This window comes from Asterias amurensis, chromosome 14, assembly GCF_032118995.1.
Source record: "Asterias amurensis chromosome 14, ASM3211899v1".
Lineage (NCBI taxonomy): Eukaryota > Metazoa > Echinodermata > Asteroidea > Forcipulatida > Asteriidae > Asterias > Asterias amurensis.
Window position 1 is genome coordinate 9,317,712 of NC_092661.1, and position 25,906 is coordinate 9,343,617.

Here is a 25,906-nt window from a genome sequence, read left to right on the forward strand (position 1 = left end):
GGGCGCTGTCGGTAAATATTAAAAATGTCGGCGGACGAAGACACAGAATTGAGGGACTTGGTCGCCCAAACTCTTGAAAGTAGCGGTGTTTTGGGGAAAATAAGGGTGAGTCAATGAAAGAATTAACATTGTTTAAAAATAGTGATTTAAGTGTTGTATATTTTAAACATCGTGGAGTTGCCATTTTGGTGGACATCTCTTATCAAAGTTGCAAAGAAGTTGAACATTTGAACTTGGCTAATCCACCAATTTTGTCATTGCATTGCACGGTGTTGCACGAATTGCACACAACTTCACCGTAGTGTTCTAATTTATTGAGTGAGATGCCATTCCGTTTGTAGAAATGAGTGAAAAAATTGATAACTTTCCGTATCATGTCACCACTTTTTCACTCATTTTCACAAAAAGGGATATCTCAGTGAGGTAAATCAGATGGGTACTCCCCCTAAACTGATTTCATAAAATATATTAATGTTATAATAAAATAAGCATATATTCACGTCGAATCATATTGAATGAAAAAGTGGTGGCGTGATCAGGTGTTGATGTGGAAACTTGTCCGAATTTTTTTGGCAGGATACAGAAACTTTTACAAATATAACTTCCCTTTTAAATTAAAGGCTTACATACGTGTATGTGTAACTTCAGGGAAAAGTTTCCTTGACCTTATCCTGTCACCCTTTTTCATTCTTGTTGAAATAAAGTAGTACTAGTAGTAGGCCCTATTGTATTATTTATAATTATATTAAACTTTTTTATAAAATATGAGAAATTTCTTTTTGTAATAATAATAATATCAAAGTCTTATATATATAGCGCATCGGGATGTCAGACAACTCGTCCGTCGGACAACTCGACGGTTCAGACAGCTCGACGGTTAAGACAGCTTGACCGTTCGGAAAACTTAACGGTTCAGACAACTCGACTTTGAGACAACTCGACGGATGGACGAGACAAGTTGAGCATCTGACCGCCGTTGCGTTACTGACATGTTTACACAAATTTCCTGTAAACCCTAACCCTACCCTAACCCCCCCCCTTCCTGGCCCTGTGCGCACCCGTGTCGAGGCCCTCTTCACGGCCATCCGTCGACTTCTTGGACCTAAGTCGAGTTGTCTGACAGTTGAAAAAACCTTAAGAACGAGTTGAGCTGTCTGAACTGTCGAGTTGTCCGAACGGTCGAGTTGTCCGCCGGACGAGTTGTCTGAACACTGCGCATCGCATGTATCTATTCTACAAACAAAGTACTCAAGTCGCTTATAATGCAGTACAGTGTATATACACAGCAAGATAGGTTATTGAAGTTATAAATTCTGAGACCCATAATAAGGGTTTACGGCGCATTTACCGGGGTGAACTCCTTCTCTATTCGCTAAGTGCACTGGGTTCTTTTACATGCATACACAACAAATGGGACCAGCAGCTTTAAGCCCCACCTGAAAGACAAAGCAATGGTTGAACGTTTTGCTTTAAAAGGACACTTTCAAAAAAGTGGGTAAAAAGTGGGTAAAAAAGTGGTGGCGGGATTCGGAAAGTTCCGTTTCTTTGGCTAAAAATCTGTACCCAACTTGACTGCCAATTAATTTGGGCAGCAATTGATGTGGGTGCAATTGTTATGATATTTCAAACCAAAAAAGGTGATGCTACCCATGTAGCAAACTAAGCACACTGTAAATTGTTAGGGGCCTACCATATGGATGTTGTTATAATTAAAGATTTCATATCTTTTCCCATTTGAAGGCGGAGCTTAGAGCAAGTGTTTTCCTGGCACTAGAAGAACAAGATGCTGTACAGAACAAAACACCGTTCATTAATCAAGACCTCAAAAAATTCCTCTCGACAAAAGAAGGTACGTTGTCCATCATTTGTTTTTCCATACAAAATGTACATAGTATAGTAACAGTGTGATGCCCTTTTCTTCACTTCCTGGTAATGACCTGGGCCCAATTTTATGGCTCTGAAATTCTGCCATTATAATCACGAATCCAGGCTTACATGCGAGCGTAGAGTTTCTGCACTAGTCTTGTAAACATTTAATGCCTAGTAACCTGGAGTACGCACGCGCAGAAGCCCAAATTTGCAGCTAACCTGAAGCACAGAATTCCCTAAGCGCCAATTCTGTGTTGCGATAAGCAGAGCCATGAAATTGGGCCCTGGTGAGTGGCTGGCCGCTGTTATTGGACCAAGCTGAAGGTGAGGTCAGCATTCTCCATTTTATTTTATTTATTTTTTATTTTAAATCTTTAGACATACACAATAGTTACAAGTTGTACAGGGGCTGTCAAGGTTAAAACAAAAGTATAAAAACTGTCATCAAAAGATGTGTAAAACCAGACCCCTGCCAACGATAAAAATATAATTATACAATATAAAAAGGTGATTGAAACAATGGTCTGCCGCCCAAATGGCAGTGAAAAGGCCAAAGGACCAGTTAGAATTCTCCGGCTGACCGATCACTCAAATAACAATTTTACTGGTCCTGCCTAGTAGTCACTGGAAAAGTTTAAAGGCAAACCCTGGACTAAACAAGTGGCGCATCTATTGGAAAGAAAGCACCCCATCTGAGCGCAAGTAGTGTTTTTTTTAAAGGTGATAGCGATATAAGGTTTTGTTCATACACTATATAAGTCTTAGACAACATACATGTCTGTGGATCAGACACATCGTCTTCTTCTGTTGATTTTTCATTTGTTTTCTTTCAGGGTTTTTAATCGCTTCCGTGGTCCAAGAATTTCTGGAGCACTTTCGCTTGGACTTCACTCTTGCCGTCTTCAACCCAGAAACAAATTTTGTAAGTTACAGACAAAAGGCCTAATGCTATTAGTATTATTAGTAGGCCATATTATTAAACCATCATTGATTTTAAGATACAGGCTTGGGGCCCAACTTCAGCACAGATAAGTAAATAATAATTTGGGGGGCTAATCATCCTTACTCGCAGCTAAGAGCTGAATTGCGAAGGACGCGGCTACAACGTGTTCGAGAAGCAGGCATGCAAGGGCGCCTATGGCTGCCAGCCACATCAACCCATTATGACCACGGAGCACAGCCAAGATCGAAAGTGTTTGATTTTTTCTGAGGGAGGAAAACCGGATAGTCTGGAAAACCCTTGTGGCACAGCAGAGAACCAACACACAACTCAACTCACATATGGCCCCGACCGGGAATCGAACCGGGATCACCTTGGTGAGAGGCGAGCGCTTTACGCACAAGCCAACCGTGCCAGTAGCTGAGCATAACACAACTATGCTTTTAGGTTACCAGCAAAGTATCATGTCACATGTATCTGTGACTGTTACGTATCCTGCTTATTTCTGCTCAGTAGTAATTAAATTTTTTAAAAGCAATATTGACTCATAAAATTGGTGGCATGGTTGGCGTGTGTGTAAAAGCGCTTGCCTCTCACCAAGGTGACCCCGGTTTGATTCCCGGATGGGGCCATATGTGAGTTGAGTTGTGCGTTGGTTCTCTGCTGTGCCACGAGGGTTTTCCAGAACATCCGGTTTTCCTCCCTCGGGAAAAATCAAACACTTTCGATCTTGGCTGTGCTCCGTGGTCATAATGGGTTGATGTGGCTGGTAGCCAAAGGCGCCCTTGCATGCCTGCTTATCCAACACGTAGCCCCGTCCTTCGCAATTCAGCTCTTAGCTGCGAGTAAGGATGATTAGCCCCCCAAATTATTATAAAAGAGGGCCTTGGTATTTCTAATCATCAGAGTGTGGGTTTGAGTCTCGGTTGTAGTACTTGTGTCCTTGAGAAAGATGCTTTGCCATAATTGGTTTGTCCTTCGGATGGGACCTTGTCCCTTGCACTAGGATTGGTAGTGCAAGAAAAAGAACACAGAACACTTATCGTGGAAGAGTAGAGGGTTAAAGGGAAGGTACACGTTTGGTAATTGTCAAAGACCAGTCTACTCACTTGGTGTATCCCATCATAACCATAAAAAACAAGCCTGTGAAAATTTGGGCTCAATTGGTCATCGAAGTTGCGAGAAAATGGTAAAAGAAAAAACACCCTTGTTTGACAAAGTTGTGTGCTTTCAGATGAATAAAAGACTTCTAGCTAGAAGTCTTTTATTATTTTCGTGAGAAATTCCCTCTTTCTCAAAAACTACGTTACTTCAGAGGGAGTCGTTTCCCACAGTGTTTTATACTATTAACAGCTCTCCATTGCTTGTTACCAAGTCAGTTTTTAAGTTAATGTTTGTTTTGAGTAACTACCAAATGTGTGCCTTCCCTATAGCAAGCACGATGGTTTTTTTTTTTTTCTTTTTTTTTTTTTTGCAAGTCGACAGACAAACAAGGCCTGAAGGCCACTTCAAAGTTTGGACTACAATTATTCCTAGGGGGTGAAACAGGGTTACCCCTTATAGGCTACAGTCCATACAGATGTAGGCTTGGGTATCATCAGTCCGAAGCCTGGCCGGTAGAGCAGAAAGCACTATACTATGTACCTCCCCAATTTTACGTAGCAATAGTCACGAATATGATTCGAACCCACACTCTGCTGATCAAACATCAGAGCTTGAATCTGGTGCTCTTAACCGCTCGACCATGACACGCCACTTTACAGGTTTCCTCGAAGGTTTGTGAGCCACTTATGAGGCACCTTTGGTTTCGCTACCAAAATTAAACAGTTACATAAAGTAAAAATCTACTCTGATAATAACAGCGAAGACTTCTCTTCCCATCCAGGGAGAGAAATACGAAGGAAGAGAAACCCTCTCCAAGGATCTTGACATCGTTGATTCCGACAAGTCAAGGGGGAAACCTCTCCTCTGTGAGCTGCTGAAACGAGCCAATGAACAATCCAGTAGAACCCCACTGCCAAGGGCAAACTCCAGAACCGAGGTAAGCTCGACGTGATTTAGGCCTGAAGGGGTGATTGCCTTCATGCCCCCTGGTCATTGCCCTGGTGTCATTGAACAGTAGAAATTTACAATTTCCCCATAGGGTGCCTTTTACCAAGGAGAAAATACCTTGGTGCCCTTGCCCTTTCAGAAAACGAAGCAAACAGGCCTGGCAGTTTATTACACTGAGCCAATGCCCTCTGTTGCCCTGAGATTGGCCTTGTGCCCCTTCAAAATTTCTTGTTGACCTTCAGTTTTTCAAATTGGAAGTGCCCTTTGCAAAATGAAAACTGCCTTGCCCTCTCAAAAATGATTATTTTAGCCCTGGATCACGCTTAAGATGAAAGAAGATGTTTTGATTGTCTGTTTCTTAAATTGGTTTTTATATAGCTCCTCAAATGAAAAACAAATTCGATCAAAGTACTCAAAATCACACCATCAGTTTTTCAGAATCAACATAACTCATGTTTAGAGAGATCGTTGCATTGTACTGCATTTATTGTGTTAAAAAGTATGCACATTTATTAGTTATACATCGCACAGAAAACAAATAAAAGCTTTGACAAAAATGATTTGTTTTTTACCCTTAAACCAATTTGTATTAAAGGCAGTGGACACTATTGGTAATTACTCAAAATAATTATTGGCATAAAACCTTTCTTGGTGACGACTAATGGGGAGAGGTTGATGGTATAACACATTGTGAGAAACGGCTCCCTTTGAAGTGCCATAGTTTTCGAGAAAAAAGTAATTTTCCACGAATTTGATTTCGAGACCTCAGATTTAGAACTTGAGGTCTCAAAATCAACCATCTAAACGCACACAACTTCGTGTGACAAGGGTTTTTTTTTTTCATTATTATCTCGCAACTTCGATGACCGATTGAGCTCAAATTTCCACAGGTTTGTTATTTTATGCATATGTTGAGATACACCAACTGTGAAGGCTAGTCATTGACAATTACCAATAGTGTCCACTGCCTTTAAGTACTGTATAGGCCTACTCAGTACTCTGTTGAGACGAAGTCTACGGACAGATTGTTGTGGTGGGATTCGGACACCAAGTGATTTGCCTGCGGATTTTTTTCACAGAACTTGGGGGAAAGCACTGAGTATACATTGCAATATACGTGTACATCAGTGTATGGGTAAAGAACAAATTGTATTCTTAAAGGCAGTGGACACTATTGGTAATACTCATTAGCATAAAACCTCATTCGGTAACGAGTAATGGGGAAAGGTTGATGGTATAAAACATTGTGAGAAACGGCTCCCTCTGAAGTAACATAGTTTTCGAGAAAGAAGTAATTTTCCACGAATTTGATTTCGAGACCTCAGATTTAGAACTTGAGGTCTCGAAATCAACCATCTAAACGCACATAACTTCCTGTGACAAGGGATATTTTTCTTTCATTATTATCTTGCAACTTCGATAACCGATTGAGCTCAAATTTTCACAGGTTTGTTATTTTATGCATATGTTGAGATACCCCAACTGTGAAGGCTAGTCTTTGACAATTACCAGAAGTGTCCACTGCCTTTAACCCTGATGTAAAAGTTAACATCTTTACACTGACAAACAACCATACCAAAGTTGAAGATTTTGCAATTAGGTTGGTAGATGACATGCTTGTTTGCTTGCTGAGATGATCTTTCCATCAAGGGAACTCGGCACATCCCACAAGGGGATATAAACGCCAAGCTGGCAACAGCAAATCTCTTTCTTACAAATATGGTTCTAACGTCTATGATTATGAGTTGCACAAATCAAGAAATTGGGATTCAGTAACTAGACAAGTATTAAATCTAGTCATTGTGCAATTTTGTAAAATCAACTGCTAGCTTGTTGGATTTGAACCTACAACCTTGCAATTTGCAAGTCCTGTAGTCTAACCACTAAACCACATTGACCATGGATGATCCCACTTGGCTTTAAAACCCAGGGCAAGTCTTGGCTTTAAACCCAGGGCAAGTCTTAGCTTAAGAACCCAGGGCAAGTCTTGGCTTTAAAACCCAGGGCAAGTCTTGGCTTTAAACCCAGGGCAAGTCTTGCCGTTAAAACCCAACACAAGTCTTGGCTTTAAAACCCAGGGCAAGTCTTGGCTTTAAACCCAACACAAGTCTTGGCTTTAAACCCAGGGCAAGTCTTGGCTTTAAACCCAGGGCAAGTCTTGGCTTTAAACCCAGGGCAAGTCTTGGCTTTGAAACCCAGGGCAAGTCTTGGATTTAAACCCAGGGCAAGTCTTGGCTTTAAACCCAGGGCAAGTCTTGGCTTTGAAACCCAGGGCAAGTCTTGGCTTTAAACCCAGGGCAAGTCTTGGCTTTAAACCCAGGGCAAGTCTTGGCTTTAAACCCAGGGCAAGTCTTGGCTTTAAAACCCAGGGCAAGTCTTGGCTTTAAACCCAGGGCAAGTCTTGCCGTTAAAACCCAGGGCAAGTCTTGGCTTTAAAACCCAGGGCAAGTCTTGCCGTTAAAACCCAGGGCAAGTCTTGGCTTTAAAACCCAGGGCAAGTCTTGGCTTTGAAACCCAGGGCAAGTCTTGGATTTAAACCCAGGGCAAGTCTTGGATTTAAACCCAGGGCAAGTCTTGGCTTTAAAACCCAGGGCAAGTCTTGGCTTTAAACCCAGGGCAAGTCTTGGCTTTAAACCTAGGGCAAGTCTTGGCTTTAAACCCAGGGCAAGTCTTGGCTTTAAAACCCAGGGCAAGTCTTGCCGTTAAAACCCAGGGCAAGTCTTGCCGTTAAAACCCAGGGCAAGTCTTGGCTTTAAACCCAACACAAGTCTTGGCTTCAAACACAGGGCAAGTCTTGGCTTTAAAACCCAGGGCAAGTCTTGACTTTAAACCCAGGGCAAGTCTTGGCTTTAAAACCCAGGGCAAGTCTTGACTTTAAAATCCATGGCAAGTCTTGGCTTTAAAACCCGGGGCAAGTCTTGGCTTTAAAACCCATGGCAGGTCTTGGCTTTAAACCCAGGGCAAGTCTTGGCTTTAAAACCCGGGGCAAGTCTTGGCTTTAAAACCCATGGCAGGTCTTGGCTTTAAACCCAGGTTAAGTCTTGGCTTTAAACCCAGGGCAAGTCTTGGCTTTAAAACCCATGGCAAGTTAACACTCTAGTCAATATTATAGCTCCACGAATTGAGTGTACCTTTGATATTTAATAATGAGTATTATTCATGAATACTATTATTTTTTAACGCCCTTTAAGTGCCTTGTGTCATTTACATTTCTGTTCTTTCTGTGACCTGTTCGATGTTTTCTTCTTTGTTTTCTCTATTCAGGAAATTGCCATACCAAAGGTAGATTTGCATGAATTTTATATTTTATATTAGCATAAAAAAATGAAAAAATTGCATGATAAAACTTAGTAGGATACATGTAGGTTAAAATAGTAACAGATTTGAGTTTCAACTGCATAGAGCTGCTTAACATGATTGATTTACATGTAATTGCTAAGTAAAACAATGCACGCTAAGCAGAATTGAGTGCTAAGAAGCTCTATGAAATTGATTCCAGCATGGATAATAGAGGAATTACATGTAGAAGAAGAACTTCATTACCCTTACTCATACATTGCAAATATTAGGGCCTTGTCACACGAGGCAACTTAAACAGGCAACTCAGAGGCAACCAACTGATAGTATACAAATATTGACTGCTTCTAGTGCTATGGTTAAAACTATGACTCCCGAGGTGATCCCCGGAGCATTCTATTTTCCCGAGGCAAAGCCGAGGGAAAATAGAACGCTCCAGGGATCACCGAGGGAGTCGAAGTTTAAACCATTGCACGAGTAAAAGCAGCCAATATTTGTTTTAAAACACCCAAAACATTTCTAAATACTGAACTATTAAGTTACAGACCTGAATGCTACAATCCACAGACGACGCAAATACAGATTGCGAAAACTTTTACTAATGTAGTGTCATGTAATCCAAAATGGTTACAGACTATTAATTTATCATCCTCGTACACGCAACGGACGTCTGGGTACTGCACGACGTGTGCTAGTCTTTCGGACTAGCGCACGGCTAACCGATGCACTATCACACGGCCATGGTCTAGCAAAACTAAGACATATCATGTGACGCGCTCTAATCCAATGAAAAGGCAGAATATTGGTAAGGGGTGTTATAGTGCATACTACAGGATCATTTTGGTGGCACAAGAGTAATGTATACCATTAGCAAGAAATATATTTGAACATTGAAATGTGAATGGTTTGTTTTCTTGGAGATTGCTTGGAACTTGGTTGCCTGTAAATTGCCTTGTGTGACATGGCCCTTACTTACGTGCATGTACATGTAATGGCAACCTTTCGTTTCTGATCAAGAAATTCTTTCTTAGTAGCAAAGTCGGTTTCCCTAACATCATTTTTAATTTGGGCTCTGGCTCCAAGGCAAAAATGTAACCCTACTTTGAAGAAAACTTAAATAACCAACTTCTTTGTTAACTTTCTAATTCTGGGTAAGAGACAATAGAGTCTCCGTATTGGAGATGATTAACCCCATTCCTTTGTTTACCCCCAACCCTCCCACCACTACTCCCACCACTATTCCCACACCCTATCACAACAATAAGTCTGACGGCGGTAGAGGTGTTATTTACAAAGTGGTAAGATCAGATGATATGGTGTTCTATTCGTTTGGAGTGCTGTGATTTTTTAAGTTTGAAAGAGATACATTTAGCAGTTTTAGGCTGGGGGTTGCAGGCCCCAAATTAACCCACGACACCCACAGCAATTTGCAGTGGTGCACCGTGCTTTTGCTGTGGTGTGGCTTAGTTGGACACACTTGGTCACCTGCCATCTTCCATACACATGTAGGGCAGCAGGGTCTTCTAACATCTTCCAACCACGAAACTACAAAGTACATGTATACATAATCCACTTAAATGAGTTTGTAAAAATAATATCAAGCACGCTGTTTAATCCACAGGCCGGCCATGAAATAGCAACCCCCTTTCAAAAAAATGGTTAAACAGTAGAAAGATAATAGATAGTATTGTTCAGAACAATTTCTGGCATTTACGTGTTCATTAAATGGAACTATTTCCTACCCATATTCATCGGTAGTTCCTCAAACAAATTCATCAGATTTTGAGTACATTTTGGGTATGTCCATTCCATAAATCATGCATCATAAAATGTTTCCAATCCCATCCCTTTTTCACTGAACATTCATAACCTTGATGATTTAATCCAGTTTTTTTTTACCTTGTCTTCGAACTAATCTCACTGTTTTTGTTTGATGGTAAAAAGCACCCTGTTTTCAAACTGCACCAAAATTAAAGGAACACGATGCCTTGGATCGGTCGAGTTGGTCTTTGAAAAGCGTTTGTAACCGTTTGTTATAAAATGCATCTATGGGTAGAAAGATGTTGTAAAAGTAGAATACAATGATCCACACAAACATACCTCGAAATTGCAAGCTTTTCCTTTTACCTCGTCGACTAACACGGTCGGCATTTTATGGGAATCAAATTTTTGACTCCCATAAATGGCCGACCGTGTTAGTTCGCACAGTAAAAGGACAACCACTCAGTTTTGAGGCAAACTTGTGTGGATCATTGTATTCTACTTTTAAAACATCTTTCCAACCATATGCATTTTATAAAAAAGGGTTAAAAATGCTTTTTTAGACCAACTCGTCCGATCCAAGGCAACGCAGTGTTCCTTTAATGTATGAAGAAATTGTTCTACATTTGAAATTACATCACCCGATTTTTCCGCCAAAAGACAGTTATAAAACAGTTACCATTTCATTTCAACATTTCAACAAACAAATTGTGATCGATTGATGCTATTGCAAAATGAAAAACATGATACTTCAGCATACATTTGGGAGTCGGGGAGGTAGTGCTTTCTGCTCTAGCAGCCAGGCTTCTGCTGGATGATACCCAAGCCTACATCTGTATAAACTGTAAATGGGGTTTCAGCTCCAGGAGTTGGGGGCAACAGCCCCTCGAAAAATAGTTGATTGTAGCCTACACCTTGAAGTGGCCTTCAGTCCTTGTGTGTTTGGCGACTATGCACAATGTCCGAAATAGGCCTATTGGGTCAAGTTTGTGCAAGTACCTACCAGTGGTTAACTAGTGGTTGTTTAGTGACATAAGTTCATTTGGCGAAAAATCAAGTGATACATCTAAAGATTCTCCAAATCACCAAATTGTAACAAACTTTTCCTCAAGCAATCTTATTTTAACAGATACAATAGCTCTATTTTTATTTTGCATGAAAAATACTGTATTAATCTCTTGTTAGTTATTATAACATTGTCGTGACTTTATTATTTTGTTTTTGAATTCATAATTTTCAGATTAATCATATAAACTACATGTAGTACTATTTTATCAAATAATTGGGTGAACAAAGGAAAATTTACTAGTTTGTGATTTGAATCTGTGACCATCGGATTAACGTGCCAGTGTTATAGGAGATCTTGTCCCCTGATGTGTGTGTATTCCCACACTGTAAAATAACATGGGCTGAATGAAAACTGAGTCAAAAGAGTGTGCACCCTGCTGAGATAAAACTTCTACACAATTTGTGGTATGGTTGGACAGAATTCCTAGGGAACAGAATCTCCTGTCTCTTGTAGATTCTGTCCCCCATATGGGAAATGAACATGGGCTGAAGGAGGATGATTGAAAAGAGGGCGCTATCAGAAGTAGTTTGTACACAGTTGGTGTTATTGGGGAACAGAATCTTCAGGGGACAGAATCTCTTGTTACACCGACTGCCCCATGTGAGCTATATGTATCCCGATCTGGTCAGTTTTTTTCTTTGTTCACCCCAGAATTAGATTAGATTTAACCAGTCAGTTTTCCATTGTACATGTAGTTTATAACTTATTATTTGAATTGTATTTTGTTTGTGTCTAGGATCTGACTGCAGTACAAATTGCTGATGCAAAAGAGAAGTTTGAATACTATGATAAGGTAATGAAGCCGTCTTTCTACATGTATGTGTAGGCTGTCATGGCAGAGAGGTTAAGAGCATCAAAATCAAATGGTGGACAGCCATTTTGCGGAGGTGCATTCTGCATTGGGCAAGGGGTTTAACGCACATTGTGTTCAACTCGCATTACAACAAGTTATGCTCTCAAACCTTGTAGGCATGATATTCTTCCTACTTTTGTCTGATTTCAAATTTGTTTTACATGTACACTCTTGGAAAAAAGTGTGTTTTAAAAGCCTAAAATGTCCATTAAAGGCAGTGGACACTGTTGGTAATTGTCAAAGACTAGCCTTCACAGTTGGTGTTTCTCAACATATGCATAAAATAACAAACCTGTGAAAATTTGAGCTCAATCGGTCAACGAACTTGCGAGATAATAATGATAGAAAAAACCACCCTTGTCACACAAAGTTGTGTGCGTTTAGACGGTTGATTTCGAGACCTCAAGTTCTAAATCTGAGGTTTCGAAATCAAATTCGTGGAAAATTACTTCTTTCTCGAAAAATATGGCACATCAGAGGGAACCGTTTCTCACAATGTTTTATACCATCAACCTCTCCCCATTACTCGTCACCAAGTAAGGTTTTATGCTAATAATTATTTTGAGTAATTACCATTAGTGTCCACTGCCTTTGAAGGAGCACGTTGCCTTGGATCGGACGAGTTGGTCTTTGAAAAGCGTTTGTAACCGTTTGTTATAAAATGCATATGGTTAGAAAGATGTTTTAAAAGTAGAATACAATGATCTACACAAATATGCCTCGAAATTGCGTGGTTTTCCTTTTACTTTGCGAACTATGACGGTCCGCCATTTTCGGGAGTCAACATTTTGACACCATGTGTACTTGCCCAATGTAGGTCAGGCCTTGTACTCGGTGAAGTGTTAGTACTTTTCCCCCAAGGACCAATAATAATCATGCCTGGCAATATTTTTTTATTTTTTTCCTCTGCAGGACAAAAGTGGCTCCATTGACAAGGATGAGCTGAGGAGCTTGTTTATTGATATGTTCCCACACTTCCACAGGTAGATTATTGCAAGCCTACAGGCCGAGTCACACTGCAGCGATAACGAAAACAATAACGATCACGGCGCAAAGAGAACGTTTTCTATTAGTTGAATTGCAGAATACGCCCACGCCCATTCAACCAATAGAATGTGTTCTCTTTGTGTCGTGATCGTTATCGTTATCGCTGCAGTGTGACTCGGCCTTAAATCCTATTCTATTAAATTGTTGCAGTACCAGCTGCTTAACGATAGGATTCGAACTGCCTCTAGCTACCGAGCAATCTTGATGGTCAAGTTGGTAAGACACTGCTCTGGAATTGCAAAGGTTGTGGGTTCGCATCCCACATGAGTAATATGCCTGTGATTTTGTTCACAGAACTCTGGAAAGTACTGAGTGTACCCTCCTAACACACATCAGTGTATATGGGTAAAAACAAAACTATTCTTCAAAAGCTTCAGTCACACCAAACTTGTTCTCAAACTATCTGAACTCGTCCAAACAAAAAATTGTAAAATGAGTTGTGGTCTGACTGGAGCGTATAGCTTTGTAATAATAACCATTCCTCCATGTCTTATATAGCGCATCACCATGAGGTCCCTATGCGCTGTAAAGGGAAATCAACAATTGTACAGAGTAAACAGATTATGTTTTTATCCGTGTTTCGAATTAATCTGATTTCTCAGCCTGTAACAACCTCTGAAGACTACCACAACTGAACGGCTGAATATTGGAAAGAGTGGGAACAATACGACAATGTCTATAATGTGACTTATCTCTGGTAAAAGTTATGAATGAGAAAGAGAGTTGGGTCTGTTTGTGAGCAGGATGAGCGTGCAACAAACGGACCTGGTCTGTGTGCACACTAACATCAAAATGACGCCTGCCCATGAAGGATGTACTACGAACGGAATTGAAGTACTGGGTTCTGACTAGGGACCTGACAGACATGCGTTAAAACTCTCAGCCTGACCAAGAAGGATGTACTACGATTGGAATTTAAGTACTGGGATCTGACTAGGGACCTGACAGGCATGCAGTAAAACTCTCAGCTGCTTGTTGTCGTTGTTTACAGTTTTTGTTGCTTCTTTCTTTACAGGAATATGTTAGAGCGATACGTGAATGACGAATTTAGAGCTGGGGACAGTGACTTCAGTAGTTGTAAGTAAACTTCAGTTTTATTTGGAGTTTGACCCGGGTAGTTGGGCCGATGCACGTGTATTTAGATAAGAATAACCAAAATTGTTTGAATTTTTTTTTTTTTTTTAGAAAAGTGATGTTTTGTAGCAATCCTGTTTGCAGTTGAGACCTCAAACAGTTGAGACCTTAAACCTTCTTTCTTTGCCTTACTTTTTGACTACCAGGTATTGACTTTGATGAGTTTCTGGGCATGTATCGTCGCTTGTTTGTCGTTTGTCGTTCGGTCGTTTCCCACGACGTCTCAGAGATTCTACCTCAGTCCCAGAGAAGACTCAATGATTCCATCAAGACCAACATCAACTTGAAACCGGTAAGTGTTGATGATGCATACCAGACTGGGGCTCAGGTTTTTATACTTAACTGCAGGCCCGGGGCCAGTAGTTTTGGTGTTGGGCTACTATATACTAATGACCTGCAATTCCAACAAACTTGTGTTTTTAGTTAAGTGAATAAAGGGTAGCGATGAGTTCTTAACCGGTCGTTTAAAACCAGCAGGGTCATGGCTGTGTGATAAAGGCCTGAGCTGAAGGCGAGGGCCTTTATCACGCGGCCAAGTAACATAGTTTTCGAGAAAGAAGTAGTTTTCCACAAATTTGATTTTGAGACCTCAGAATTAGATTTTGAGGTCCCGAAATCAAGCATCTGAAAGCACGCAATATCGTGTGACAGGGGTGTTATTTTCTTCCATTATCTCGCAACTTCGATGACCAATTGAGTTAAAATTTTCACAGGTTTGTTATTTTATGCATATGATGAGATACACCAAGTGAGAAGACTGGTCTTTGACAATTACCAGTAGTGTCTAGTGCCTTTAATAGGAATATAACACAGGGGAATACTTGTGAATAAAGTGCTTGCCTCTCTCAAAATGGTGGCCCTGGTTTGATTCCAGGCTAAGGCCATAGTATGTGAGTGGGTTTTCCTTTCTCCAATAAAATCAAACACTTTGGATCTCTGGCTGTTCTCCCGTGTTCATGCGTCACTGTGGGTTACTGTTAAAGGGCATTTTAAATGCTTTACATGTAGCTTGACAATTTCGTAGACATAACCTTCGCAAAATCTTTTAACATAAAGTGGGCAAAACCAGTGATGGTTTGCAGTCTACATTGTATATCACTCAGAAGCTTTTCCTTTTTTTGAATGTTATTGTCTTCAAACTAGATAAGCGTCGGCCAGAGCAACAATTTCAACAAGAAAGACGGCCCAGGCGCTCAAAATCTTCCTTCCTTTACTGAGAAATCAGAGCTGAGGAAACCGATCGCACATCGTCAGAGGTCCCTCTCTGCTGGTAGCGAGGGTAGTGAAGACTCATTCTTCGATGAGGTACCATCTCCAGGGAGGAAGCCTCCTTCATATAGGTAGGGAACTTTTCACACATTTTAAGTTTATATAATAATTATAAGAATAATTTGGGGGGCTAATCATCCTTACTCGCAGCTAAGAGCTGAATTGCGAAGGAAGCGGCTACAACGTGTTTGAGAAGCAGGCATGCAAGGGCGCTTTTGGCTGCCGGCCACATTAACCCACTATGACCACGGAGCACAACCAAAGATCGAAAGTGTTTGATTTTTCTCGAGGGAGGAAAACCGGATGGTCTGGAAAACCCTCGTGGCACAGCAGAGAACCAACGCACAACTCAACTCACTAATGGCCCTGGCCGGGAATCCTAATGGGGTCACCTTAGTGAGAGGCAAGCGCTTTACGCACAAGCCAACTATGCCACCCATGCTTAGCAAAACTAAACAGGATGCCAGTCACAGATAGCACATGTGACACGGTACTTTGGCTGGTATTCTTATTCTGGTTTAAGCGTATTTTTGTTGTACTTAAAGGAACACATTGCCTTGGATTGGTCGGGTTGGTCTGTGTAAAGCGTTTGAAACCGTTTGTTATGAAATGTATACGGTTAGATAAATAATTTAAAAGAAGAATATAATGATCCACACAAACATGCCTCGAAACTGCCTGGTTTTCCTTTTATGTCGTTAATTAACATGGTCGGCCATTTTAACAAGTCCGAATTTTTACTCTACAAAATGGCATGCCATGGGTGTGCCCTCCGAAAAAGAAAAAAACGCGCAAATGGCTTTTACCAAAACGCAAACTAATTTCAACATTTTGTTTGCATTCATTGATCAAATATATGTAAGATCGTTTTGTGTTTATACAAATCTATAAAGTCAATTTTTCTTGTTATTTACATGAAGCTTGAAGCCAAAACGGGAGAGTCCTCCACCGTCACCCCCCAAAACACCACCCCTGAAAGCAGGCGGTTTGTCCTCCTTGCTCAATGCTCCATCACTCACAGGGAGTGGGATGGGATCTCTGGCAGGGGCTCCATCATTATCAGGAAAGGGAGGTGCTAAAGGTAAGTAATATTGCTGAGTAACAATTTTATTAGTCATAGCTCAAACTTTGGGGGGGGGGACCATAATACCGCAGCGCTAGTAGCTCAGAATTACTGGATCAGGATTTAAGTGAGAACAAATTTTAAAATCCCCACAACTTCAAACTGCAGTGCCTTGCTCGATCATAACCCTATATTCATTTCAAAACATAAAGCTCAAAGCGTCCAATCTACCTTTGTTAGGTGTTGCGCAAATGTCCGCTATTATTATGATGTCTTGTTTTTGGATGCCTAGATGCCCAAAGCCCAGACTGGAAGGACCTGAAGGCGTTGGACAACAAGCTGGACAAGATGAGTTTTGATCTCTCTAAGAGCGAAGGCAGTGAGGATTATGAAGATGATTTCCAGAGGTAGGTTGACTTTTAATAAAAATAAATAATAGTAATGTTTGTTTTTTATATAGCGATTTACACATGTCTCAAAGCGCTTCCAACATTATTACCCTAATCACTGGGCCATTTCAATCCTTAAAGGATTTGGGTACTTTTTGTAACACAAAACGCAATGTCTACACATTTGCATTAAACTTACACCGTTTGAAGATAATTATAGTAGAAAGCATACCTCAAAATATTAGTTGCTGGGGTGCTTTAGTTTTTGAGAAATGAGTAAAACAATGTTATGAAAATATGTTTTTACATGCTAAAATAATTTTGGTCTCATGATCATTGAGACAAAAATTATTTTCATGACATTGTTTTACTCCTTTCTCAAAAACCTACAGTACAGCACCTCAGCAAGTAATTCTGTACGGGATAGCCACACCAGGCGTTTGTACAGTAGCTGACAGATGCAGATGTAATATTTTCAGGGAAGCCTTCTACTATCATTATCTTCAAACTGTGTAAGTTTAATGCAAATCTGTGGACATTGTGTTTTTTGCCCTACAAAAAGTACATAGACCCTTTAAACCATCTCAGCTCCCTGGGGAGTGTACAGCCTGTGCCGCCAAATATGCGGCGCACTAAGCTTAACTAAACATAAGAACCATCTCTGCCCTCACAGGTACCCATTTACCCCTGGGTGGAGAGAAGCAATTATAGTTAAGTGTCTTGCTCAAGGACACAAGTGTCACGACTGGGATTCGAACCAATACTCTGCTGATCAGGAACACCAGAGCTTGAGTACAGTGCTCTTTATTGGTTAAGGATAATGTTGATAGAAAGCTTCCCTTTTTTAAAGGGTTTGGGAAAATAGCACAATGTCCACAGATTTACATTAAACTTACACAGTTTGAAGTTAATAATAGTAGAAAGCTTCCCTTAAAATATCACTTGCTGAGGTGGTGTATTGTTTGAGAAATGAGTAAAACAATGTCACAGAAATAGTTTTCTTTTACATGCTCACCATGTAATGGTTCATAAGGTGCTGTGGCGCAATACATGTATGTACATGTACTTAATGAAACCAGGGGTCGATTTAACAAAGACTTAGGACTAGTCCTAACTTAGGACTCGTCCTAGGAGATATACAAAACGTGTGGCTAGTCCTAAGTTGGGGCGAGTAACTCGTCCTAACTCAAGATAAGACTAGTCTTAACTCTTTGTGAACACCGGGGCAGGAACACCGGGGCAAATCTCTTCTCTTGTCGATAAGTGCTCTAGGTTCTTTTACATGCATTATACAACACACGGACTCAACAGTTTTACATGTACATCCCATTCGAAGGGGGTAGCAATGGTTAAGTGTCTTGCTTAAAGGGAAGGTACACGTTTGGTAAATGTCAAAGACCAGTCTTCTCACTTGGTGTATCCCATCATAACCATAAAATAACAAGCCTGTGAAAATTTGAGCTCAATTTGAGCTTGAGTCCGGTGCTCTTATCCACTCAGCGACGACACGCCAACATGAAGATGATGAGGGTTGTTCCATCAGTCATGGTCAAGAAGTATCTCTCAATTCAATAAAAAATAATAAACAAATCCCATTTCATAGTAATGTCGAAGTGAAACAATCTGTCGTGAGTTATTGTAGGGATCAAGGCTGTAAAACATTTTCTTTATAAACCCGTAGTGAAATTCTTAACTGAAAAAACATATTTTATGCCTCAGCAGTGAAGGATAGCTGTTTTTAAAACATTTTTCCTTTTATCCCATAAAAAATTGCTTTAAAACTCAAAAAATATAAACCACTCTTTCTTGAGTGACTGTGACAGTAAAACGATTTTCTTTCATCTGACATGTCCGATAGACAATTTCTTTAACAGAAAAAAGCAAAAGGTGTTTTACAAAATGTTGTGGCAGTGAAATGTTTTTGCTTCTGTGTCGGAACAAATCACCCTGGTTAGAGAATGATTGCCATTTAGACCAGAGCAAAATGCTATGCAAAAGGCTACCATGAGTTTATTGCTTGGGTTGTCATGGCCGAGCTGTTAAGAGCATCAAACTCAAGCTCGCTGTTTCTGTTCAGCAGAGTGTGGGTTTGAATCCCGGTCGTGACACGACCGCTTACCAGGTTGTTCCCAGGTTGTATCGTAATTTGGGTGTGATCCCTGGCTACTAGGCAGTTCACGGTTGAATGGCTTCTGACTGGCACCCCTGAGAAAAGATATTGACAAAATAGGGAGGCCGCCAACATAAGGCTAGATAGCTCAGTTGGTAGAGCGCCGGCACGTTAATCCGGAGGATGTTGGTTCGAATCCCACTCTAGTCAATTCTTTGTTCAACCCCAAAAATCTTCTTCTTTTTTAAGCAAAGAAAAACAAGTAATTTTCTTTGGTTTTTTTTTTGGCAGTGAAGTTTTTTGTTTTCCTGCTGTTGCGAAAAGCTTTCAAAAAACAGTGCAATTGTAACTTAGTCTTTTTATCCCCCAAAAAAGACAAAATGAGTTTTGCACTGGTTGTGACAGTGAAAGATTTCATGTCGTAACAAAATTGCTCTGCAAAACCCATGATAAGTTAGTGCAGGAGTTGCTGTGACAGTAAAACTAAGTATCAAATGTATTTCTATTCCATAAAGCAAATTATTTGTAAAGAAAACACATTGAGTTTTATACAAGTTATGGCATTAAAAAGGATTTCCCTTTGATGCTGTTCCAAAATACTCTGCAAAACAACCATGTGAAGCGTAACAATATCTCTGCGTGTCCAAACCTATGATGGGTTACATGTATTATCAAGAAATCATTATACATTGACAGTGACAGATTTCTCCTTTTAGTTTGTCCATAATTTAGCAAAACACTTAAAATGTCAATTATCAGTCATCTGTTATTTCCGCCAACAAAATCCATCGTGATTTATTACCAAGCCTCTGACATGTCTGAGAGTGAACATTTTTGTGCACTTTCCCTATCATATCATACTACGTCCCTATCAGCAGAATCTATTATTAGTTTTATCACTGTTTCCACAAAGAAGGTGTTTCATTAATGTCAACAGTTTGCCCTGGTTTTGCATCTTAAAGACTCTGGACACTATTGGTAATTGTCAAAGACCAGTCTTCTCGCTTACTGTATCTCAACTTATAATACATAAAATAACAAACCTGTGAAAATTTGAGCTCAATCGGTCATCGAAGTTGCGAGATAATAATGAAAGAAAAAACACCCTTGTCACACAAAGTTGTGTGCTTTCAGATGCTTGATTTCAAAACCTCAATTTCTAAATCTGAGGTCTCAAAATCAAATTAGTGTAAAATTACTTCTTTCTCAAAAACTACGTTACTTCAGAGGGAGCCGTTTCTCACAATGTTTTTTATTATCAACCTGTCCCCATTACTCGTTACCAAGTAAGGTTTGATGCTAATAACTATTTTTTTAATTACCAATAGTGTCCACTGCATTTAAATAGTAGCAGTTTTATGAATCCATCATACATTTGTTTGTTTAGATGATCTTCCCGTCAAGGGAACTTGGCAAACTCCCACAAGGGGAATATTAAACACCAAGCTGGCAACAGACAATCTCTCTCATACAAACATTGGTTTGACGTCTAGGATTATGAATTGCACAATTCAAGAACTAGTGTTTCAGTAACTAGACAAACATACTTATTCTAGTCATTCTGAAATCAGCACTTAGCTTGGGGATTCGAACCTACAGTCAACTCACTGGACCACAATGACCAGTTACGTAATGTGCAATTCTTTAAAAAACAAAGTACACATTAAGCTGTTCATACAGGTAACGATATGGATATGTTTTTTTATGCATTGCACAACACATGGTGGGCACATGGATTTTCCGCCTTACAAGACTTTTTCACCACAAGACTTTTTGTCAATTTTAATGGCATACTATTCACGATATGGTCATTCTTGTTTGTGTATGTGCCCTTGGGTGGATTTCACTTAGGACTACATGTGTGTAGTCCTAGGCAATGCTAAGAGATAGGACTGGTCCTAAGTTAGGACCAGCAACTCATCCTAACTTAGGACTGGTCCTATCTCTTAGCATTGCCGAGGACTAGTCCTAAGTTAGGACTATCTTTGTGAAATCCACCCCTTATTTCACACGCCAACTTACTTAAATGCTATCCAATTATTACTTATGCTCTCCAAATATTACTTATGCTATCCAATTATTACTTATGCTATCCAGTTATTAATAAAAGCAAAAAACAAATGTTGTCCAAGCGATAACTGAAGAAGGACTTGGGATCCCCCAGAAACCTATTGATTTTGGACTCCCATGACAAATATCAAGGTCATTAAAAGACTTGTTTTCAGAGAAATAACTCGTAAGTCCAAACTCAAAAGTGTGTGGTTTTGTCTTAGGATTCCCTGAAGCGTATTATTTTTGGACTCCTAGGTAAAATGTTATGGTCATTATGATTGAAACAAAAGAAATGTTGTCTCACAACTCCAGAAGGACTTTATCTCCGAACTTGGTGTGTGGATTGGTCTTTGGATCCCGAGAAGCCTAAAAAGTTATGGGTAAACCCTGTCTATACGTGTAACCGTCTTAAGTGTAGCACAGGTCTAAAACTTCATGGTTTTGTCTTCATTTTATCTACAATGTATACGACGCTTCTACAATGCTTTCTCCTGAAGACAATCAGAGCATACTGATCGAAACCAATGGTTCTTTTCAGAACCACCCCAACTCATTTAGAGATAGTCATTACATGGTGTTACCGCAAACCTTTCCATATCATATTTCCACCATGCAAAGTTTCAAATCCTACTTACAATGTCAGGTTTTTCAGATTGATTGCAATAATGATTTTTTTCCCCTTCTTTTTTCGGTCGCAGTTCTCAAGACAGCCAAAGCGTGACTCACTCAAGGGGTCAAAAGAGCCAGAAAAGCAATGAGGGAAACAGCATCAGCGAAGATATCAGTGAAGATATTCAAGAAGAAATTGATATATCCGGGGACGATGACTTCCTTGCAAGCAGTCAAGAAAAAGTAAGTGCTCAAAATAAACCATTCTGTCTGAAACCAAAATTTATTTGGATCGACCTAAAGTCGCTCCTCATCTATTTCTTTGGTACGGTCGCACCTGTCTGTAACGGTGTTATATTAGTGTACTCTCTCAGGCAACCATTCTTTAATGTCGCAACGGTTGAAGGGTTAGAAGCTTTACAGGCTACTTCATTATAATCATCACACCTTGGAGTACTTTATTGTCTGTTAAGGAAGACATTTGCGTCAATATTTGATGACATTTAGACACTCTACCTTGTGTCTAACATATCTAAAAAAAGAACTTAACATTTTTGAAATGGCTGCCAAATTAAAAATATATGATTCTGGGGGGAAAGGTTTAGATGTATGAATAGCTTATGGACTCAACTTTCAAGTGACGCCAACAAATCCGAAAATAATTAATGCTTGGGTGAGCACTGCTCACTGAAGAATAAGTAGTCGACATCTTGGATTGAGTTTTGTAAGCTCCAAAGGACTTACCTTTCACAAATTTGAAGGCTAATTCCTGCGGAGCCTAATTTTCATACCCATACAAAAGCAAGCAGTGCTCACCCAAGCATGAATTATTTTTGGACTTTTTTGTGTAATTTAAAAGTTGAGTCCGTAAGCTATCCATACATATAAACCTTTTCCCCCCAGAATTATATAATTTTTATCCGGCAGTCATTTCAAAAGTGTATAAGGTTAAGGTCAGCCAGTAATCCTGGAAATTACTCTCAGTCCATTTCTTGATTTGCCTTTAATGAAAGCCCAACGTTGTGGATAAAAGACTGCGATTTTCTCAGGAATTCTTTGCATGATTTCAGGACTCAGGTCCTTAAACCAGAATGTTTTCATTTGTGAAATCTTATTCCCTGGCAAGTGTCGATCTTGTGGCCAAGTTTGGGGCAAATCAAGGGCAAGGCCTCTGTAAACATTTCTGCAGCCAATTTCACGAAACGCATGTAGGATCAATCCTATCTCGAGTTAGGACGAGTAACCCGTCCTAACTTAGGATGGGTTCAATGTGTTCTTACGTCTTCGTATACCGGGAACTGAACCCGTCCTAAATTCTAAGATTAATCCTAAGTTAGGAAGAGTTTGGTGAAATCGACGACGGGACTGTTCCGTAATGCTTACAGTATTCATAGAACAGGGCTGTGGGCTTGTCACAGCTTTCCTGGATTTTAGTATGTCTTAGCATCAAAATATAAATGTGCTTAGCAGGTTTATTTAAGAACCTCTTTTTAACCGTGCTTACAATGAGACCCAACTGTACTTAGATGTTTTGTCTTAACAATTTACATGTAGGAATCTGTTATGGTGGTTAAGTCATCAGAGTGTGGGTTCGAATCTCAGTCATAGCACTTGTGTCCTTGAGCAAGATGTTTTACTATAATTGCATCTCTTCACCCAGGGGTGTACAATGTAAATGGGTACCTGCAAGGATAGGAGGATTTTGTGTATGATAAAGCCTATGGAGCACCACTACAGCCCGGGCTGTATACTCCCCAGGGAGCTGAGCAAGATTAAAGGACTTTTATTGGCCCAATGACCTGCAGCCGATGTCACAAAATGCTAGGATTAATCCTATCTCGAGTTAGGATGAGTAACTTGTCCTAACTGAGGATGGGTTCAATGCCTCCTATATGTATTTGGATATTGAACTTAACTCGTCCTAAGTCCTAAGATTAATCCTAAGTTAGGAAGAGTAACTGATGTATGTGAAGCGCATACCGACAATTATCATTAATATTTAATAACAATAATAACTTATTCAAATGAATTTATTACCAGTATCTAAATTTTTAATAACTCAAGTTTGCTTGTTCTATATTTTTTCACACGCAGTTTGATGAATTGACGACAGATCGGTCAGTGTCTCAGCTCAGTGGACACTTTGATTATACTGAAGACGCTCAACTTGAATTCTAGGACGGTTCAAGCGAGAAGTCGTTTTGAGATGAGCTTGCAATGGTAAACCTTTCTTCAGGCAGAAATTTGTTGTGAACAATTTGAACTGATCAAAAGGGAATTTGTGGCAGTGGACACTATTGGCAATTACTTAAAATAATTATTAGTATAAAACCTTACTTTGTACCAAGTAATGGGGAGCTGTTGATAGTATAAAACTTTGTGAGAAACCGCTCCCTCTGAAGTAACGTATTTTTCAAGAAAGAAGCATTTTTTCGCGAATTTGATTTCGAGACCTCAGAATATGATTTTGAGGTCTCGAAATCAAGCATCTGAAACACACACAACTTCGTGTCACAAGGGTGTTTTTTCTTTCATTATTTTCTCGCAACTTCCACGACCACTTGAGTTCAAATTTTCACAGGTTTGTTATTTTGTGCATACGTTTAGATACACCAAGTGAGAAGACTGGTCTTTGACAATTACCAATAGTGTCCAGTGTCTTTAAGTAAAGCGAGTAAAGTCTTTGCAGCGTCTAGGAAGTAAGTCACACTTTTGGGGCCATACAAAGGTTTCAATATTTTCATGGCCGGATCAAGTGTGGGCAGGGAGGGTTTGGGAGTGATCAGAGGGGGATTTAGAGTTTGTCATGTTTGTGGACAACTGCTGCGGTCAAAAGCAATTCCATATGTAAGATAAGATAAGATAAGATAAGATAAGAACTTTATTATCCCACACTGGGGAAATTAAAACTGGCCATGATTCAAACAGTACAGACAAAAACGCTTAAAATTATTTAACAACAAACAGATAGATAAAAATATTAATTAAGAATATCAGGTATAAAACTATGTATCTAGCATGGATTAAAAATTATGCACAGCATACAAGGTAAAATGTACACAAGAGAGGTCCTTAAAACCAACAACGCATAAAACACAGCAGACTTACATGTAAGGGCCATGTAAAAACGAAGATGTTGTGCTCATTTGGGAAACCTTCATCTTTTTAATAAAAAGTCTACCTGGCACTTCAGAACCAGAAACAAGAACAATAAGACCTGTCCTACCGTAAAAGTCTCGCGCGAATTCAAACACTTTGGTCCCACTACATTGCTTTAATAAATGGAGGAAACAAACGTGCACACTTTAACAAGCCCACATATTGAATACATGCGAGACTTGTACAGGTTTTGTTTAGATGATTTTCCCATCAAGGGAAGTCCGCAAACTTCCACATGGGGATATAAACACCAAGCTGGCAACAGATTCTCTCTCATAAAAAAATGGCTTAAACATCTATGTTTACGTATTGCACAAATCAAGAAATTGTGATTCAGTAACTAAGCGACAATACTTATTCTAGTCATTGTGAAATTAGCAGTTAGCTTAGTCAGATTCGAACCCACAACCTTGTGGTTGCAAGTCCTGCAGTCTAACCACTAGACCACGGTGACCAGTCTATACCAGGCCTGATGACAAGTGTGTAAAGGGCAAGGGCACCAAGGCATTTTCTCCTTGGTAAAGGGCACCTCTGTGAACATTTCAAGGGGCACCAAGGCAATGACCAGTGGCAACAGAGGCACTTTCGTGAAGTATCAGGTCTGCTATACTTTTTAGTATCTGCGAGGGTTGTGATAGCAACTTTTTAAGCACGTGGACAACATTGTTATGTTTTTTGTCAAAGACCGGGGGTCGATTTTACAAAGAGTTAAGATTAATCTTATCATCAAAAGACATTTTAATTGCTAAGCAAAGAATGTTGCACTTAACAAGTCACTTTAGTAATACTGACAACTCACTAAAAGATGAATCTTAGTGCCTTGTGAAATGGAGGACAATACCCTCACTTTATGAACAAAAGAAAAAGCATTTTAAACTGGCGCAAAAGGTCATTAGTCGTAAGAACTAACAGAAAAAAAAAACAGTTGTGGAAATAGCGTAATGTTTTCACTGTTTACAAACATCTTGTTTTGGACTCATGAGATCAAACCTAATTTGTACTCATTTCTCAAAAACTATTTTCAGGCGAAAATATATCAAGGGAAGTTTTCCACAGCGACCATCTTTATACCATGTACATGTAAGTCACTCAAAATTTGTGCACATTTAAATTTTCACTCTTAACAATTTTGTGCACATGCTTTTAAAGTTGTTTAAACTATTACTTAGAACTACAGGAAAATCAAACGAGCAATACACAAATTTGATTTAAAAAAATGTTTTTGGGTTTTTT

General features: G+C 39.7%; 1 protein-coding gene across 3 annotated transcripts; it reads left to right on the forward strand.

Moving 5' to 3' along the window:
• LOC139946763 (uncharacterized) lies at positions 1–25,906 on the forward strand. Of its 3 annotated transcripts, XM_071944443.1 has the most exons (15): positions 1–105; positions 1,741–1,849; positions 2,703–2,791; positions 4,695–4,850; positions 8,126–8,143; positions 9,424–9,456; positions 11,725–11,781; positions 12,754–12,824; positions 13,904–13,965; positions 14,169–14,314; positions 15,166–15,362; positions 16,212–16,372; positions 16,647–16,761; positions 21,604–21,757; positions 23,609–25,906. In XM_071944443.1, exons 1-15 carry the CDS (start codon positions 25–27, stop codon positions 23,690–23,692), a joined length of 1,533 nt encoding a protein of 510 aa, XP_071800544.1. In that variant the 5' UTR covers positions 1–24; the 3' UTR covers positions 23,693–25,906. The 3 variants fall into 3 exon arrangements, with proteins under 3 accessions (XP_071800544.1, XP_071800546.1, XP_071800545.1); XM_071944445.1 differs by lacking the exon at positions 9,424–9,456; XM_071944444.1 differs by lacking the exon at positions 8,126–8,143.